Source organism: Taurulus bubalis (assembly GCF_910589615.1).
Source record: "Taurulus bubalis genome assembly, chromosome: 7".
Taxonomy (NCBI): Eukaryota; Metazoa; Chordata; class Actinopteri; order Perciformes; family Cottidae; genus Taurulus; species Taurulus bubalis.
The window spans coordinates 9698990-9716671 of NC_136595.1; the positions used below are offsets into that span (position 1 = coordinate 9698990).

Below are 17682 nucleotides of genomic sequence, written 5' to 3' on the forward strand. Positions count from 1 at the left end.
GCTTGTCCAATTCAGCAAAGCACCATGGCACACCGACTACACTCCCCCGAAGCGAACCATAAAAAGGCCTCGGGTGGATGTTTTAAATTGAAAACATTCACGTGCAAGCAGCACTGCTCTGTGTTGTGCTGGACATGCATTTACATCTATAAATATATATGAAAAGTCCAGCTAGTATCATTGAAAAACTCACAGGTGTAAAGCGCTGCAGAACTTTCCACAACCAAAGTGGAAAACACACTTTTTCTTTGACCACTCTGGTTCATTTCGTGACTAGTTTTCTGTATCTTCACACAACCTCATAAGAAAAGCACTGTCTTGCTCTTATGCAGATGTTTCTGTCCTCCACAGCATGCGTTTGAGTTTGTGCATGTTTTCTTCCACTGCAAAGTGTTGCGTAAATGTGTTAGTTGGAATTTATTGTTGTTAAAAACAATGAGAGAAACTGACGGACGTCCCTATATAGAAGTGAAGAGAGGCTTTACAAGCAACCCAATTGGGAAATGTAAATGTGTTGTTGTTTTAGCACCACTGGTGCACTGCAACATTTGACTCTGAAATCATCTAAATGAATATGCTTTTGTACTCTTTGAAAATGTTAATCAAAACTCTACCTTTTGGGAAGTCGAATCACAGATCGATGATTTTCTAAGTAAAATATGCAATGAATTCAGTGGTGTTTACATGTCAACATAAAGCATTTAGAAGTGGTACAATGTTACGATCAGGATTCAGGATTCAGTTGCATAAACAATTGGAATTATACTGGCCTTTTGTCGCTTCCACGGCCTTGTGCCCTTCGCTTGTATCATTTTCAGACAGAAACTGGGGTTTTAACACAATTACAACCCTCTGGGCAAAACATGAGGCATGGCTGTAGATTAAACTACCCAACAGTGCATTAAATAGTTCAAATTAACAGCAATACCCAATTAAAAGGTTGCCTAGTGAACTTCTTAATAATAATCCAATACAACAAAATATTTGGTGCTTTTAGCTGAGTGAGCTGTACTTTAGAGACTTATACTTGTAATGATATGTTTAAACTGTGTTATTGCGATATTTACTCAAGCAAATTATATTGTACTTCATCGCCCAGCTCTAAATATTTACAGTATAATCAAATGTAATAGCACAGTTAAAACAAGGGGTTTTAACATTTGTCGGGACATTTTACATGTTTGCCAGTTGACCAATATATGTGTGTTAATAAGAAATGTATTTACACCACTTGTGTTATTTGGAATTCTTCTTGGGATTTTAGGTCATGTGTCACCTTTTATATTGTTATCTGAGAGTTAGATTAACATTTACAATATTATATTGAAGCGTTAGTAGCAGTAGTGTCCCTCTGTTTTAACTGTCTGCTGGAGAATCTGCAACTTTAACTTGTGGATCAATTGGTCTGCTCCCATAAGTTCGGGCTATGACACTTGAGGGCGCGTCACTTGTTGATCTGTCTGCTGTTGATCACTACCAGTAAAAACATGCTTCTCACGTGACTCAATGATGAAATCAGATCTTTTCATTCTTTACATAACGTTGATTTTAAATAAATAAACTAGCGAGACCTATTAGCTCCTCTGCCGCTGGGGGGAGGGGGTCCTCAAGTTGCTATTCACCGCAGTAGTCGAGAGACTCCCGCATCTCGGACCGATCACGTGACGCGCTCGGCCAATCAGAGGCGGCGAAGCGGCGCAGCCGCTCTATAAATTAAACGTGGAAGCGGAGGAAAAGCAGGAATGAAAGACAATAGAAACCTTCACACAGACCACGCTTCTAGAGGCCCTTGTAGTCTTTTTATATTTTCCTATACTTAACACTTAAGGTAAGGGCTTTCGGACATCTGTTCACTGGATTTGTTCCTACAAGGAGACATTGTTTTCTTCTTACCTGCTGCTGAAACTTTCCCTTTGTTCCCACTTGTCATGTCAACGTTTGGTTGTTGACTTTACTCTAACCCTATGTAATGTCATTTTGTGTCAATGTTGATTTATATTTTTTGTTGTTGCCTCCAACCGGTAGTTATATCATAGAGCAACAGATAATTTAGAGCTTTGGGCTGATGGAGCTGTTGTATGATTAGTGTTCCCCCTTTTTTCCTTGTCAGTAGCATTGAGTTGAACCTTTTCTTAGTCAGCCTCGTGTGCTTTTGTCATGGCACCGGTTGGCACCGGTTGCACACATTTCACACATGCATGAAGATGCAGTGTCTCCGGCGTGGGAGACTCACGCTCTGTCCTCTTCTCTCTGCAGGTTTTGGTCAAGAAAATGGCCACTTCAACAAGTTCTAAGCTGAACAAAGCTGTTAAGCAGCAGTACATGGACCTCCCTCAGGGGGACAAGGTACAGGCCATGTACATCTGGATCGACGGTTCCGGAGAGGGACTGCGCTGCAAGACCAGAACTTTGGATTGTGAACCCAAGACGATCGAGGGTGAGATGTGGCCTCCAATATGATCTACACTTCCACATGCACAGCATGCAGTAAAACATGACGGTTTCTTTTTAAGACTTTGGAGTAAATGATTGATTTAAAGTGTTGTTGTTTCTGTGTCAGATCTTCCTGAGTGGAACTTTGATGGCTCCAGCACGTTCCAGTCGGAGGGCTCCAACAGCGACATGTTCCTGATCCCCGCCGCCATGTTCAGGGACCCGTTCAGAAAAGACCCCAACAAGCTGGTGCTCTGCGAGGTGCTCAAGTACAACCGCAAGCCTGCAGGTAAGGCTGACACGAGCAAGCCTGAAAGTGGGTGCAGATAACACCGCCTTGAATTTCAGCTCACCCACCACTGTCGTTCCAACAGAGACTAATCTGCGCCACACCTGTAAACGGATCATGAGCATGGTGGAGAACAACCACCCGTGGTTCGGCATGGAGCAGGAGTACACTCTCCTGGGCACGGATGGACATCCCTTCGGCTGGCCCTCCAACGGCTTCCCGGGTCCGCAAGGTGAGTTTTCGGGTCTCCAGCTTGTCTCATTGCTTATTGAAATACAATAGGATCTTAAAGGTCAGCTGAGTGTTAACATTTTGCTTCTTTCCGTCTGATTAGGGCCGTATTACTGTGGAGTGGGAGCAGATAAGGCGTACGGACGAGACATAGTGGAGGCGCATTACAAAGCCTGTCTGTACGCTGGGGTTGACATCTGTGGCACCAATGCTGAAGTCATGCCAGCTCAGGTATTGTCCCTTTTGTCTTTTTATGTATCCGTTGTCTCACTTTTGTTGTCAAATTGTGTAATACTGGTTAATGATCAGTTAATAATGTGGTCTCTGTCGTGTTTCAGTGGGAGTTCCAAGTTGGGCCTTGTGAAGGTATCAACATGGGGGACCATCTGTGGGCTGCTCGCTTCATCCTTCACAGAGTGTGTGAGGATTTCGGCGTGGTGGTCTCCTTTGACCCCAAACCAATCACAGGGAACTGGAACGGCGCCGGCTGCCACACCAACTTCAGCACCAAGGAGATGCGAGAGGAAGGCGGACTGAGGTAAGGAAGAGTTTACGTTTGTTTCAGGGTCGTAAATTGCTGGGATGTGTTTTTTTGTGTGTGCTTCTTTTGTCTTACTGATTACTTCTCCTTCACAGAATCATTGAGGAGGCGATCGACAGGCTGGCGAAGAGACACATGTATCACATCCGGGCCTACGACCCCAAAGGTGGGCTCGACAATGCCAGACGCCTCACCGGCCGCCACGAAACCTCCAGCATCGACGCGTTCTCGGCTGGCGTGGCCAATCGGGGCGCCAGCATTCGCATCCCCCGCCTGGTAGGGCAGGACAAGAAGGGCTACTTCGAGGACCGCCGTCCGTCCGCCAACTGCGACCCGTACATCGTCACAGAGGCGATGGTGCGCACGTGTTTACTCAAGGAAGAGGGAGAGGAGCCCACAGATCACAGCAAATGAACAGTCTTAAGACCACGTGTCATTACCAGTACTGCATCTAGTCTTTTCCCCCAGACTTCATGGATTGATCTTTATCGCATTCAGTTATATGCTGCCAGTCTTAACCTCTGACACACACTGACAAACACTGCCAACATGTTTTGTCGTGGCTGACATCATGTATAGAATGAGATAACTGTGTTTAACGTGGACAAATGAAAAACTGTCTCCAACTGCAGCAGGGTTTTTCTGCAGATCCTGTAACTCTGACCTCAAGGACCCCAGAGGCATTTTTATGTTTTTTAGCAGTCTTGGCCTCTGTCACAATGGTGGTTATATAATGTTGTGTATAGAATAAGGTCATATGTAAGCCAATTTACATTTGTATGGTTTAAATAATTCATATGTTTTTTCACGTGTCAGTCAAATAGATAAACCGCTAACGTTTTTAAATCTGATTTTGAACTCCAGTTTAATCCCGCATGTATCCTGTTTTGCCTCAAATTAAATTCTGACATGCCTGTTGGTCACATGCAGACTGTCAGCTGATTTGAATCTCTGATTTCAAAATGTGACCGCCGTTGAGGTAAAATGTGCTGTAACGTTGAACAAATGGTGGATGGTTAGGGCACGGGAACATTCACATCTTCCCACTTATGCAAAACGGACCACATTTCTGCCTTCAGTAGAATGTCAACATGACGTCAAACCGTTTCAAAAGAGTTTCGACACGATTATCATTAACTGTGAAGGTATTGACAACATGCGCGCTAACTTTGCTGACTCGCTTGTATTACGCAGGTCAATGCAAACATAATGAGTGAGTTGTCTTTCTGGTATGAATGAATGAATATTTACTTTATTAATCCCCAAGGGTAAATTTCGTGTCGAGAAGCAGCCACTTACACAGAAAATAAGATAAGATATAAAACCAACAGGGATGAAAGATATATAAGATATATACAATAATAATACTAATAAAGATAAAAAATAACAATAAAATAGCTGGATGAAAGAAGAACAGAGTATTAATTTAGGAATTAAATTAACTTAAACAGGAGTGCAAGTATGTATGTGCATATTAAGTGTGTGAAGTGTAAATAAAAATAACAACAACAGGAGAGTGCAAAAATGCAAATAATGTATGTAATATGATATGGTAAGTGTGAAGTGTAGATAACCATAAACATGTACAATGGTTAATCCACAGAGGATCTGGCAAGCGGTGACTTGTTGTTAAGATGTTTTGCCGTAGGCAGGAATGTTTTCCTGTAGCGGTCCTTGTTGCAGTGGAACGTGAGGAATCTCTTAGAGAAAATGCTCCTCTGACCCTGCAGCAGGGGGTAGAGAGGGTGGTCCAGGTTGTCCAATATGGACAAAAGTTTCTTCAGCGTCCTCCTCTCCACCACCTGCTCCAGAAACTCCTGCTTGCAGCCAATGATGGAGCCGGCCTTCTTACCTAGCTTGTTAAGTCCTTTGGTGTCACCGGCTCCAATGCTGCTCCCCCAGCAGACAATAGCGAAGTACAGGGCGCTGGCCACAACCGACTTGTAGAACATCTCCAGCATCTTGCTGCACACATTGAAGGATCGAAGCTTCCTCAGGAAAAAGAGTCGACTCATCCCCTTCTTGTAGACAGCATTGATGTTGGCCTTCCAGTTCAGTCGGCTGTCGATGGCAACACCCAGGTACCTGTACTCCTCCACTGTGTCCATGTCCTCCCCCAGAACACTCAGAGGTTTAGGAGCTGTCGTCTTCCTCCTGAAGTGGACCACCATCTCTCTGGTCTTGTCCACGTTCAGAAGCAGGTGATTCTCACCGGCCCACTTCACAAAGTCACTCACCACTGCCCTGTGCTCCTCCTCCCATCCATCCCTAATACACCCGACCACTGCAGAGTCATCAGAGAACTTCTGCAGATGGCATGACTCCGTGTTGTACTGGAAGTCAGCGGTGTACAGGGTGAACAGGAAGGGAGACAGAACAGTTCCCTGTGGGGCTCCAACATCACTGACCAACGTGAAGAGAGATACCGGTTCCATCCAGGTGCAACTGAGCACGTTGCAGCAGGTAGATGATGGCGTCGTCCACTCCCACATGGGGCTGGTATGTTGTTTTGACGCCAATAACGACTAGTTCTTAAAGTAGTCCAGGAAAGTAAAGACAGCGAGGGGAGTTTCATCCAAAATCTGCCTGAACAGTACACTGTATAGTGTACTGCATTACTCACCGTATCACATTAACAACCACTGTTAGTTACGAACTAATATAATGTAGCAATTTGAGTACACAGTTAAATCAATAAAAGATTATTTAATGCTTTATGTAAGGTTTCCTATTGATTGTCATCACATCATGTGCTATCTACTCCTTTAAAACTCCTCACCATGATGTCTTTATTCTAACTTTAAGTGTTGACTGTCTCCAGTTTCACTTGATCTATACCATGTTATACCACGTGTTGCATGGTGCCTCTCATTTCCTAATTTCTAATTTCCTTCCGATTAATTACCTAAAGTTTCTTAAAGTTCCTGAACTTTAAAGGACCCATACATGACTGCATGTTACAACTAATTTATTGCGAATTCAATAGTATTTCTTCTAATCATTTCTCAAACCATGATCTGGCGTTTGAGATGTATTTTTCCTCCCTTTTTGACAGCCGCTGGTTTCAATTTGGTTCCCTCCCATGAAAATCAATTGCAAAGATTTCCAACTGTAATTAATCACAGAGAACATCTTGTCTGCTTTAATGATTTACACGGGTGTATTGATGTTGTACAAGCAGTTGTAAGAAAAACTCAATCCATCAAAATAACACAATTATGTATTCGACAAAAAATAAAGCTGAGAAGTTGATCAAATAACTGCTATTACCTCTCTAGGGCATTTTTATATTCAAAAAGTATGAAGTGCCCAAAGGGAACACATTTAAAGCTTAGGTGGCTTCAGCGTTAGTTTTACTCATTGATCTGTTTAAAGCTACTGTATACCAGGATAATTCTGGTGTAAAAACTCTTGAGGTTCACCAAAGACCGAGGGCATAACAAGTCCTGTAGTTACATAATCACTTTATTTAGTGAAGCTGTAGGTGTGTTTGTACTGTACGATGTAGGGACTGCACACCACTGGATGGACGGTTTGCCTTATAGGGACACAATTGGTGTCCCCAGTTTGGTTCCACTGAAGCTCATTCAGCTAAAATCTGTCTTGACTGGGATGAGATTATGGTTAGAGTATAGTAGATAGTAGATACATGTCATTTCATAATTATGATGGGGAATGTCATTTAAATATTTCCATTAAGGTACTATATAATAGTTCTAGTAATAGCTCTATGTTTTCTTCTTCTTGACTTAGCCTGGATGCCCGAAACTAAACTGTAGTCAATGTGGGTGTGGTGCCATTTACCCACAGGAATGTATTTGGCAGCAGACTGACAACACACCAAATTCAATTTGCCTCGGAAGTTAGTGCCAAACAAACAAGTTCACATCGCATTGCATTGGCTTTCCTTAAATCCTGTCCAGAAGCTCAGCTCAGAAAATGTTACTGCAGATGACTGCCACTTGGAAAGAGACATATTGGCCAGTCAGTCAGCGGCTCAGTGTTCTTTTTCAGTACAAAGTAAGAAGAGGAGTCACTTTTACTAGAAACAAACTATTGACTGAGTCTATCAGCACATATTGATAGCTGAGGAGGTTGACATTCTATTGGAAAGCCTTTTCTTACGTGTGCATTTTACTGTTGCACAACCTATAGGGCATGTTCCCATTGCATTAGAAGTGGAGCCCCTCCTCAGTTTCTCCCGTGTTATCCAACCCCATTGTGTACTGTCTCTGTACAGATAAACATTGATATTTCAGATAAGATAACCCAGGCTGATTTGGACAAAGAGGACATCTCATGAAGAAAACCATTATGCCTAGGGCCTCGTTTCCATGGCAGCCGGAGTCTAAACTCAGGCAATCTGGTGTGGGGAAGAGAGGCGGGGGTGGGTCTCCATACTAGGCTGTTACATAACAACAGGCCGGTCAAGAATATGTATAGTGCACAGAACAAAAGGACACAGACTGCAACTATGGCTCTCTTTAAAACGTACTCTGAAAAGCCAGTATCGCATTTACAGACACTCCTCATAATCTCACATTGCCATGTTCATCACATGACACGTAGAGGCCTCTGAACTGCAATTCAATCCGAGCCTCGAGACTTAATTCGGTATCTCGAGTCCAAACAGCAAATGAAGCACCATTAGATTAGCTCTAATGTCATCCCATGGATGCAGTCTCCTCTGCTTTGGAGGCCCTGTAGGCCCACCGCTATGATGCAACAGTGTCCTCAACAGTGATGAGGGGTGGGACAGTGTCTTCTGTCCCACCCCTCCCCCTCATCCTCAACCCCCCCACAAAGCCGTATCCGCTGCGGTGGTGGCTTTCAGGACATGTGGCGAAAACTGTCGCAGATTTGCTAGCCTGATGATCGGAAACTTGAGCAGCTGTGAAAGCAGAGCGGCACAGTGAGACCGAGAGGTTAGAGAACCCTGGATGGAGGAGCACGGACAGAGATCAGACCACCGTCAAACATCATCAACATGTCAAAGTAGCTCACGGCGGTTGTGTGATCAGAGCGGTCCTCATATCGTATCTATGGCGATCACATTGAATAGTTACTAGAGTTATTGGGTAATGGGACATAACACGGTTCAGTTCAGGTGATATTTAAATTCAGCAGAAAAAACCTCAATAATGTTTGGACAAGGAGCTTCCTTGTGTCCTTGTGGCCGTGTGTGCTTGTGTGCGTGTCCTATTATGGCTGTCCTGCGCATGCACCACAGCTGACCCGGTGATAAGAAACATGTGAGTGTGTGACCGGCCTAATAATAAGCCCAATGCATGTAAACATGCACACTGCAGGCACACATCCGAATTCACAGGATTCGAGGGCCAAAGCAAAGATTAGCTCTGCTTTTACTTACAATTCCCACGACACACAACTTGAGGCCTGGGGACAGAACAACTAGGTCTTTAAAAGAATACTTCAGAATTTTGGGTAACGCAGATGTTTGCTCTCTCACCGAGCGTGAGATGAGAAGATCGATGCCACCGTCATGTCTGTGGGCTAAATATGAAGCCACAGCAAGAGACAGTTAGCTGAGCTGAGCATGAAGGCTGGTAGCAAGAGCATTTTCTTTTAACTGTTAGAAATAACTGAGCTAGCTGATGCCCCCTTGCTTCCAGGCGACATGCTAGGCTAACTGTGTCTTGGTTGAAGCTTGAAGGAATTTAAAGGCATAGTTTATCATTTTTTTTAAACATGCTAATATTGCGATTCTCCCTCTGTTCAATATAAAGCTATACAGCCAACAGGGAATTAGCTTTGCATAAAGACTAGAGACAGGGCAAACAGCTGCCCTGTCATGTCACATCTGATTTGTTTAATCTGTATGAAAAATGGACAGTCTCTACAAAAATTCAGTTTGGAAACTTTCAACATCTCTTACCCACTCTGCAAAAACCCTGTGAACATTTCACCCTGTTACACCCACAGAGAGATTGGTCCAAAGTGTTTCCGTGAGAGGGGTTCTGAGTTGACGGGAACACTTATTGCTGACAAATACAAACAGACCGGGAATTTAAGATTTGTCACCCACGTCCTAAGGAGTTTTGTGTTGGCACAAAACTGATAGTATCCATATCAGTGTGATCATATACGTCTCATGTCTAATGTATGCACCTTCCGCCGAGAAACATTCCTCGTTTGTGTAAACATTCCTGGCAAATAAACGGTTTCTGATCATATGTGTTTGTGACATGGTAAATGGTCTGTACTTGTATCACACTTTTCTAGTCTTCCGACCGCTCAGAGCGCTTGAACACTACATGTCATCATTCACCCATTCACACCCATTCATATACTGATGGCAGGGGCCACCATGCCCATCAGGGCCCTAACTAATCATTCATACCCATGCATACCAATGCATACAGTGCAGGAACAGCCTGTGGGAGCAATTTGGGGTTAAGTGTCTTGCCCAAGGACACACTGACATGATCTAGCGGAGCCGGGGATCGAACCGCCAATCCTCTGATTGAAGGGCGACCCTGCTCTACCACTGAACAGCACATACACTAAACTGAGCTTCACTAACAAATAATTGCAAGCAAAAGAAGCCGTAGAAGGAGTCGTAAACACGGGTCAAAACTCCCGTTTCTATGATTGGCTGACAAGACCAGACACTAATGAAAACCCTGAACGTGTTTTCCCTTTAGTCCTGTTTTCCTGAGCTCTCTGGTGTCAGGTTGCCAGCACACAGCTGGGACAGAGTGTTCTTTTTCCATGTGTACATGTGTCTGCTACTCAAGTGCATGTTGTTCTTTTCCTGCCTGGTTTTAAAGAGCCTTTTGTTGTGACTTCATCATAACAAACAAGTCTTTGACCTGTAGGACCCGATACTCAGCAGTAAACTCCTCGTATAACTATTGTTCTTCAATGAAGCAATGCTAATGTGTACAATTGATAAGTTTTAAGCAAAAGTTACCCCAAGCGAGTGGTTTTCATAATTGATCTACTTGGACTTTCATTCTGGACTGTTTCTATCACCAGTGCTCTCGTTGTGTGTTCTCCTCCCCCGCTGCCTCGGCCTTCAGGAACCGTGAAGGCAACACCACCCCCATCCTGCAGCTACAAAGATAATGGAATTTTACAAAGGTCACACCAGTAAGCAAAGGGTGAGCCGAAAAGTAGACACAGCCATTGGCCTGATGTGAGTTGGCTCACATAAAAACTTTGCAGTTCTGGGAAAAGGTTCTGCCACAGCTGTACCATGACTTTCTTGGTAGAAATAAAAACAAAACAACAATGTAGTCTATAATATGATCGGTTTTCTTGATTGAACATGCTATGTGTTTTTAGCGTTGAGTGCCGAATCAAAGACTTAACTATGTTACATTTGTGTCATGCTCTCTGCATTGAGCCTGAGGGGAAAACTAGCCTGGGACAAATGGAGGAAGGAGATTCCTTTTTGCCTAAAAGCCTGAGACCCACTGAAGACAGGAAGACTTATTGATTCCTTTTGGTTTTGCAGACTTTTGCAATGATGTAGTCCTGGTAAAAGTGTTGTCGGCTTGTAATGCTAGTTCACGCAATTTTGTTTTGCACTTTCCAAAACGTAGGGGAACTATTAGAATAAAAGACAACTGGTGAAAATTCAACAAAAAGAGATAGCGAATGGCCCTGTTTACACCTGCCATTAAAGTGACCTTTGGGTGATCCAATCACAAGTGGTCAGTGCTAAGTACATCAGTTCACACCTGACATTAGAATGCATCACAAGTGACCTCTTCAAGCTAGAGCCAGGGGTGAGCTTTGCTTAGCATAAAGACTGGAACAAGGGGGGTTTCCCCTAACCTGGCTTCATACCAAATCTAAATTATAAAATGCTGTTGTTCTGATAAAACAAACAATAAGAAATGTGTATATTTCCCAAGATTTCCAGCACAACTTTAAAAATGTGAACCTACAATGGGAGACAGATAGCACAGCTTAGCATTGAGGCTGGAGGAGGGGGGAACAGTTACACTGGCTCTGTTCAAATGTATCAAAATCCACCTTACAGCACCTCTAGCTCACTAGTTCTCATATCTGTTCTTATTTTCTCATCTGACTCAACAAAAAAACCCAAATAAGAGTGGTTCCTAGAGTGTACCTTTAAAGTTACACTTCCTAATTTTAACTGTTTGGTGTCAAGGCACCAATTCCCCTTTAAGCGTGTTAGTCATAAGTGCTCTTGCAATTTCCTGTACGCCTTTATTGATACCATTTGCAATGCTTTAACTCGGTGACCATCAAGTTCTTGTCCAATGCAATTTCCAATGGCAGATCGAAGTGACAAACAAAGCGACATTAGACTCGGGCAAGTCCAGTCATGCTCTTGCTTAGTGTAACAGGCCCAGATTTAGATGTTAATTGAGAAAAAAGGTCACAATAGAACAAAGAATGAAATCCTTCAGATGTGATAGGTACAACCAGTCCAATGGCCTTTTTTAAAAGACAAAGGGCAAATTGGGGGTGAATGGAAAAAAACTGTTTTTGAGCCTCGCGATGCGCTGAATTGACAATCGCTATCCTGGCGATCCGTGTAAAGGACTTTATAGACTCAGAATCCCATTATTCCTCTAACTCCTCACTTCCACAGTTGAGAAGATTTATAAATAGAAGGGAGAGACAAGAGAAAGCAGCAAGGTGGCACTTTGATGAGGTAGACATGCCCAACTACCACCTCATGTTAGAAAACACTGAAACCCTCCCAGCACTCTGACACTCACGTACGACTTATGCAACTGGATGCTGAGCAAGCCAATCCAATCAGTTGCACAGATCGGAGAACTTGGGTTCTGTGGGAAATTCCAAAATCTGGTATGTTCTCAATCAAGGCGGTCTACTTTACTCTAACGTGAAATCCAAGAACCCCCCTCCCCCAGAATGACTCTGCACTTCTTTCTCTCTGTGCAGTGTGCCAGTGAGTTGCATGTATTTCAATGAAGTATTCACCCAAGTCCAACTTCATGAGCGAATTTAACTATTATTGACCTCTTTGACTGGATCCAGGATCAGGGGTATCTTTATTATTCCCAAGTAACCACAGAAACCAACGAACAATGAACACAATATAAAGACAACATTAAGTTATTTAAAAGGCCAGAGGCTGCAGGGACACACTAGTCCTCACAGATTATGTGTGTCCTGCTAATACAGTCAGGATGAATATAAATATTCTAATGTTGTGAAGCAATATTTTCACATGAATGGGCAGCATTTGTTTGAAGCTCAGACTTCTCAAATTGAGCATAAGCAGCGTGTATTTGTTCTCTCCTTTATGTCTGTGACGCGATCATGAGAGTAAAACACTCTCCTGATGGGAGAGAAGAAACACAAACACCCAGTAAACCAACAAACCACAATCTTTATAATCCCAACAGGGAGTTCCTGGGTGATGCTCCTTAAACTGCTTGTTAGTACAGCTTCAGCATCCGGGTACACTGACTGCGTCACTGAGAAGAAGACACTTGCGTAACATCCACCACAGCTTTGTTGTGACAGCTTCCCAACTGGAACGAACACAAAGGCGCAGGAGTCATGAACATTTCAACTCCCTGACTTTATTTCACTTATTTGTAACTTGTTTTTTTTTGCACACAGAGGTAGACTACAAACTGGAATTGTATCTACTCCTTTAGAAACAACTTACATTGTTACTTTGGATGAGCTATGACTTCAAACGGAGAGGGCACTCCTTGCACACTTCATAGTGCACACACTTCATAGTGCACACACAATAGTACACTTACATCAGCTTAAAGTACAAAAGAAAGACATTGCCAGTCATAGTGTTGGCCAACAATTATTTAGGTTTTTACTGTATTCTACAGCTCATTTTCATGTAAACAAACCCACAACTGTGTTTTTGGTCTTCATTATTGTTGTTAATAATAATTGTATATTTGCAGGGCATATTCCTGAATACAGCCATAAACTAACACAGATGGTATTGTTCGACATTTCTGAAAGCTCAGTGAATTTAATTTAGTGTGTGTGCTCGTTGTGTGGGAAACTGTGCAGAAGGAAGTCCGCGGAGATTAAAACTTGATGTGTGTCGACGAAGAAGGTGCATCACAGCTTTGTGAAGGTTATTTGGTAAGTGTCAAATATCAGTCTGCTCTCCTGGGAAAATACGCTCAGTGCCAGCAATGTCCAAGTAATCACGACACGAGTCTCACGAGAACTGCTCAATTACTTATTATCAATTACTTATTATCAATTACTTATTATCAAAAGGAAGAGATAAGAGGTCACTGACAAAAAAAACTGCAATTGCAACTTATTTATCATTTTGAGAGGTAAATATATAACACCAAATTAAAGCCATTCCACCTTTTCTTTTTCTTTTTACCTGAGCAGTCAGACTCTCTGTTCCCATGAAAAGGAAAAGTTCCTAGTACACATCTTTAAAAAAAAAAGAAGAAAATTTCAAACTCCTTTTCAATCATTAAAGTGAGAACATTCTGTTCTGCGTAAACAATACACTTGAGATAAAGGCTAACCTAAAATAAGATTTCCACGCATTTGTTATTCTTTTGAATGGAGCCGGTGATTTTCCACAGTCCGTGGCTCGTGTGTTCATAACAGCAAGTGAACAGCGACACGTTGAGGCCACTGTGAGTAACTGCACATGTGCTTAAAATAGGAGAGAAACCTCAGACTGTGGCTGCGGTCTGAACCGGCGTCACGTTGAGATACTGAATGTAAAATCCCTCCACCGAAAGTGGGCCGTGTCCATGTGAATGACGCCGTGAAACACGTTAGTTGCAAAGTGATGCAATGTAATGCAGGTTACAAGATGCCATTTCTGCCAATTGCTTTAATTGGCTAAATTCATTAACGCACGCGAGACCTTGTAACTTAATAAGTTCATTAAAATATCAATGCGCTGCCACACCGGTACGGCGGAAGGACACAAGTTGACGTATTTGAGTTTATATTTTTTTAAACGTCGGCTTTTATAATCCATGGTTTACACGTTGAAGTCAGTAATACAATAAACTAAACAGCAACATTTGAGTAACTTAAAAGTTAGCAAAAACGTCTTCATACAAGCAGCAGGCTTTGAGCTGACAAAAGGTTACAGTTCGTGTGTTTGGACGCGGGGGCTTGAAGTTCTCGGTCTCCGTGAGACCTTCTTCTCAACAGGCTGCATGGAAACAGGCGGTGAGCTAAGTCAGTGAGAGGTAAGCTGAGCCAGTGCTGAGGAGATGTCATTGCTGCTGCTGACTAGCAGGATAGATGCTGACCAAGTCCCGCGGACGGCTGCTGCCAAAACTCCGCCCGTTAACACCACCGAGCGCACATCTCCTTTATGACCCGGGGCTGTAGGGTATCTGTGCGGCATCTCCAGGACCTGCTGGAAGGAGACCGCAGAGGAGCGACCGCGGGGAAATGGTGTCAGTGTGGGAAGTTAACATTCATGAGGCAGACTTCTTTTCTTTTTTTCTTCTTTTCTTCTTGTCTTTTTTAATGGTATTATAAGGAAAATCTATTGAGGAACATATGTTGGACGTCTGGGAATCAATGTGCCACGTGACTGCACGATGCAAGTCTATGTGAAGGATATACCCAAGGTCATGGTGGATGCAGCCGCAAAGTAAGTATAGCATGCAGGCCTGTGTGGTGATAGTTGCACTATGAAGAAATTATATCCGCGTGAGAGCTTTGATATGATCGTTTATTTGAGGAAAGGAAGTTATGATGGAGACCCACTATAGGTATTAGACGAGGATGGTAACAACATGTTCTGTGCATTTTATTTTGCAGGTCTTTTTAAGGAGGCTCATTGTCCACAACTCCCCAACGCAAGCAGGTGATTTAAAGCAGGTGATTTCATGCAGACGATTTCATGCAGATGATTTCATGCAGATGATTTTAAGTGACCAATGGCTGATGAAATCTCCCCACGGACGTCTGACAGGCCAGTTGTTGAAAAAAGAATGAACAGAAAACACCAAGAAAGGCATTCTGTCGCCCCGTCTCTCTCAGGTGGACAGCTCCTAACGGACCCTCAGCGTACGAAGCCCGACGCTGCGTTTGGCAGCACTTGTGGCGTGCACTCACTTTCAGAGAGCTGTGACGCCGGGATCCTTTATCTGAATCCTCAGACACCGAACTGGTCTCTCGTGGAGAAGTTTGCTGAACTTTCACCGGGAGAATTAACAGGATTCAGAGACGAGCTGGATGACACCAGTGGAGTACTGTTGCAGTGCACCAAGCGTACTGAGAACACTGAAGTATGTGCATCTAATGAAGTGCTCCTGGACGCTGCGCTAAAAAAGGAAAGCATCTGCCTCAGGAGCCATACGATTCAAACTAATGCTTCGGACAAACAGAGGTCATCCAAGCTCAAAGAGCTAAATGTCGAGGAATATTCTCCGGGTGGAGTCGGAAATAAGCCCAAAAAGAAGGACGTGCACAGTTCCTCTGTGAAGAAACTACTTAAAAAGTGCAAAGATGACAAGATCCCCAGACTTTTGGTCGCGATGAAGAAACGCATAGGAGTCGACAAAGAGCACCGTCCCTTCAAGTGCACCCACTGCAGCTGGGCCTTCAAGAAGCTATGCAACCTGCAGAGTCACCTGCAAACGCACACGGGCCTCAAGCCGCACGTGTGCGACACTTGCGGCAAGGCGTACTCCCACCAGGGCACGCTGCAGCAGCACAAGCGTCTCCACACGGGCGAGAGGCCATACCACTGCCCCTTCTGCGTCAAGACCTACATCTGGTCATCGGATTACCGCAAGCATATCCGCACACACACCGGCGAAAAGCCCTACGTGTGCGACACCTGCGGGAAGGATTTCATTCGCTCCTCCGACCTGCGGAAGCACGAGCGGAACATGCACACCAACGACAAGCCCTTCCCGTGCGCGCACTGCGGCAAGACCTTCAACAAGCCCCTCTCCCTGAAGCGCCACGAGCGGAAGCACCTGGGAGAGAGGCCCTTCTCCTGCCCCGACTGCGGCAAAGCCTTCGCCCTGGCCAGCCGCATGGCCGAGCACCAGAAGACCCACGCCGGCGTTCGCCCGCACGTCTGCTCGGTGTGCTCCAAGTGTTTCACCAAGTCGTCCAACCTGACCGAGCACGAGGCCATCCACAGCGGAGAGCGGCCCCACAAGTGCGGCGAGTGCGGCGTGGCGTTCGCCATGGCCTCCCGCCTCGTGCGTCACCAGTACGTCCACAGCAAAGAGAAACCCCACAGCTGCCCGGGCTGCCGCAAGAACTTCAGCCACCTCGACACGCTGAAGCTTCACCAGGAGCAAACGTGCGCTGGGAGGATCTTTGTGTGTGTGCAGTGCGACAAGTCCTTCCAGTGTGCTGCAAAGCTGGCACAGCACGTGTTGAACCACACAGGGACGCGAATGTCTGAATCAGTTTAAAGACAGGTACTGTACTCATCCACATTGGATCCATTCAAAGTCATGGTGTGCCAGTTTATTTCTGTTATGGTACATATGTAGGATCATCGTGCACCCTCGGTCCCCGTGGTGGGACAAAGCCATCACTTCCTCAAGCCGATTTTCACGGCCAGGCAGAGATTTATATGCCAAACTTCAGCATCAGCTTAATGTTCTCAACCCATCAGACCCCGCCGTGCACATGGAAATGACAGCTTCGTCAATATTGACTTATTCCCAGGTGCTGTTTTTTTGTTGTAGCGAGTTTCTTGGCCACACAAGCAGCAGTAGCTGCGACAGACGTGCCCGAACGCGGCCATGAGCCAGTCATACCCCTCGAGGCGCATTGCTGTGACACGTTAATGAGTTTTGATGGGTCATGGACATTAGCCAATCAGCCTGTTGTTGCTTTCTTAAATGATGGTCACGGTGCTTTGTATTCATTATTTTGTTTTGGTAGAACATCTAGTTCCAATCGGGAGAACCTTGTAAATGTGTCAAGTATACATTTTGGTATATTTTTGGTCATGTTGCCATGCACAACATGTTTGGTTTGTACAAGAGTCTTTCAAACAGGAGAATAGCAGCTCTACCTCTCACGGATAAAAAGGGAAACAACATTGCACACCTGGTATTTAATTATGTCTGAAGATTAACCGTAATAAATGTTTTGTTAACCAAAGGGTCATTTAAAAAATAAAGTCTTCAGCTTTAATTTCTTCGAACCAGTAATACTGTTTGCTCTCTGAGGTGTCATTTAAAACGACAACGCATCACATTCATGCAACGAG

The 17682-nt window shown here is 44.2% G+C and overlaps 1 protein-coding gene across 1 annotated transcript; it reads left to right on the plus strand.

Annotated features, from left to right (window-relative positions):
- Positions 1-1747: 1747 nt before the first annotated feature.
- On the plus strand, positions 1748-5133 carry glulb (glutamate-ammonia ligase (glutamine synthase) b). The gene is made up of 7 exons (XM_079220478.1): positions 1748-1828; positions 2257-2437; positions 2561-2722; positions 2808-2954; positions 3057-3184; positions 3292-3491; positions 3590-5133. Exons 2-7 carry the CDS (start codon positions 2272-2274, stop codon positions 3906-3908), a joined length of 1122 nt encoding a protein of 373 aa, XP_079076604.1. The 5' UTR covers positions 1748-1828; positions 2257-2271; the 3' UTR covers positions 3909-5133.
- The last annotated feature ends 12549 nt before the right edge of the window (positions 5134-17682 follow it).

What these genes read in the sequence shown, in the direction of transcription:
- glulb (XM_079220478.1), top strand. Translation starts at nt 2,272, where the DNA reads ATGGCCACTTCAACAAGTTCTAAGCTGAACAAAGCTGTTAAGCAGCAG. An exon ending in TGAACCCAAGACGATCGAGG is followed by an intron (nt 2,438 to 2,560) that starts GTGAGATGTGGC and finishes TTTCTGTGTCAG; the next exon opens with ATCTTCCTGAGTGGAACTTT. An exon ending in CGAGAGGAAGGCGGACTGAG is followed by an intron (nt 3,492 to 3,589) that starts GTAAGGAAGAGT and finishes TCTCCTTCACAG; the next exon opens with AATCATTGAGGAGGCGATCG.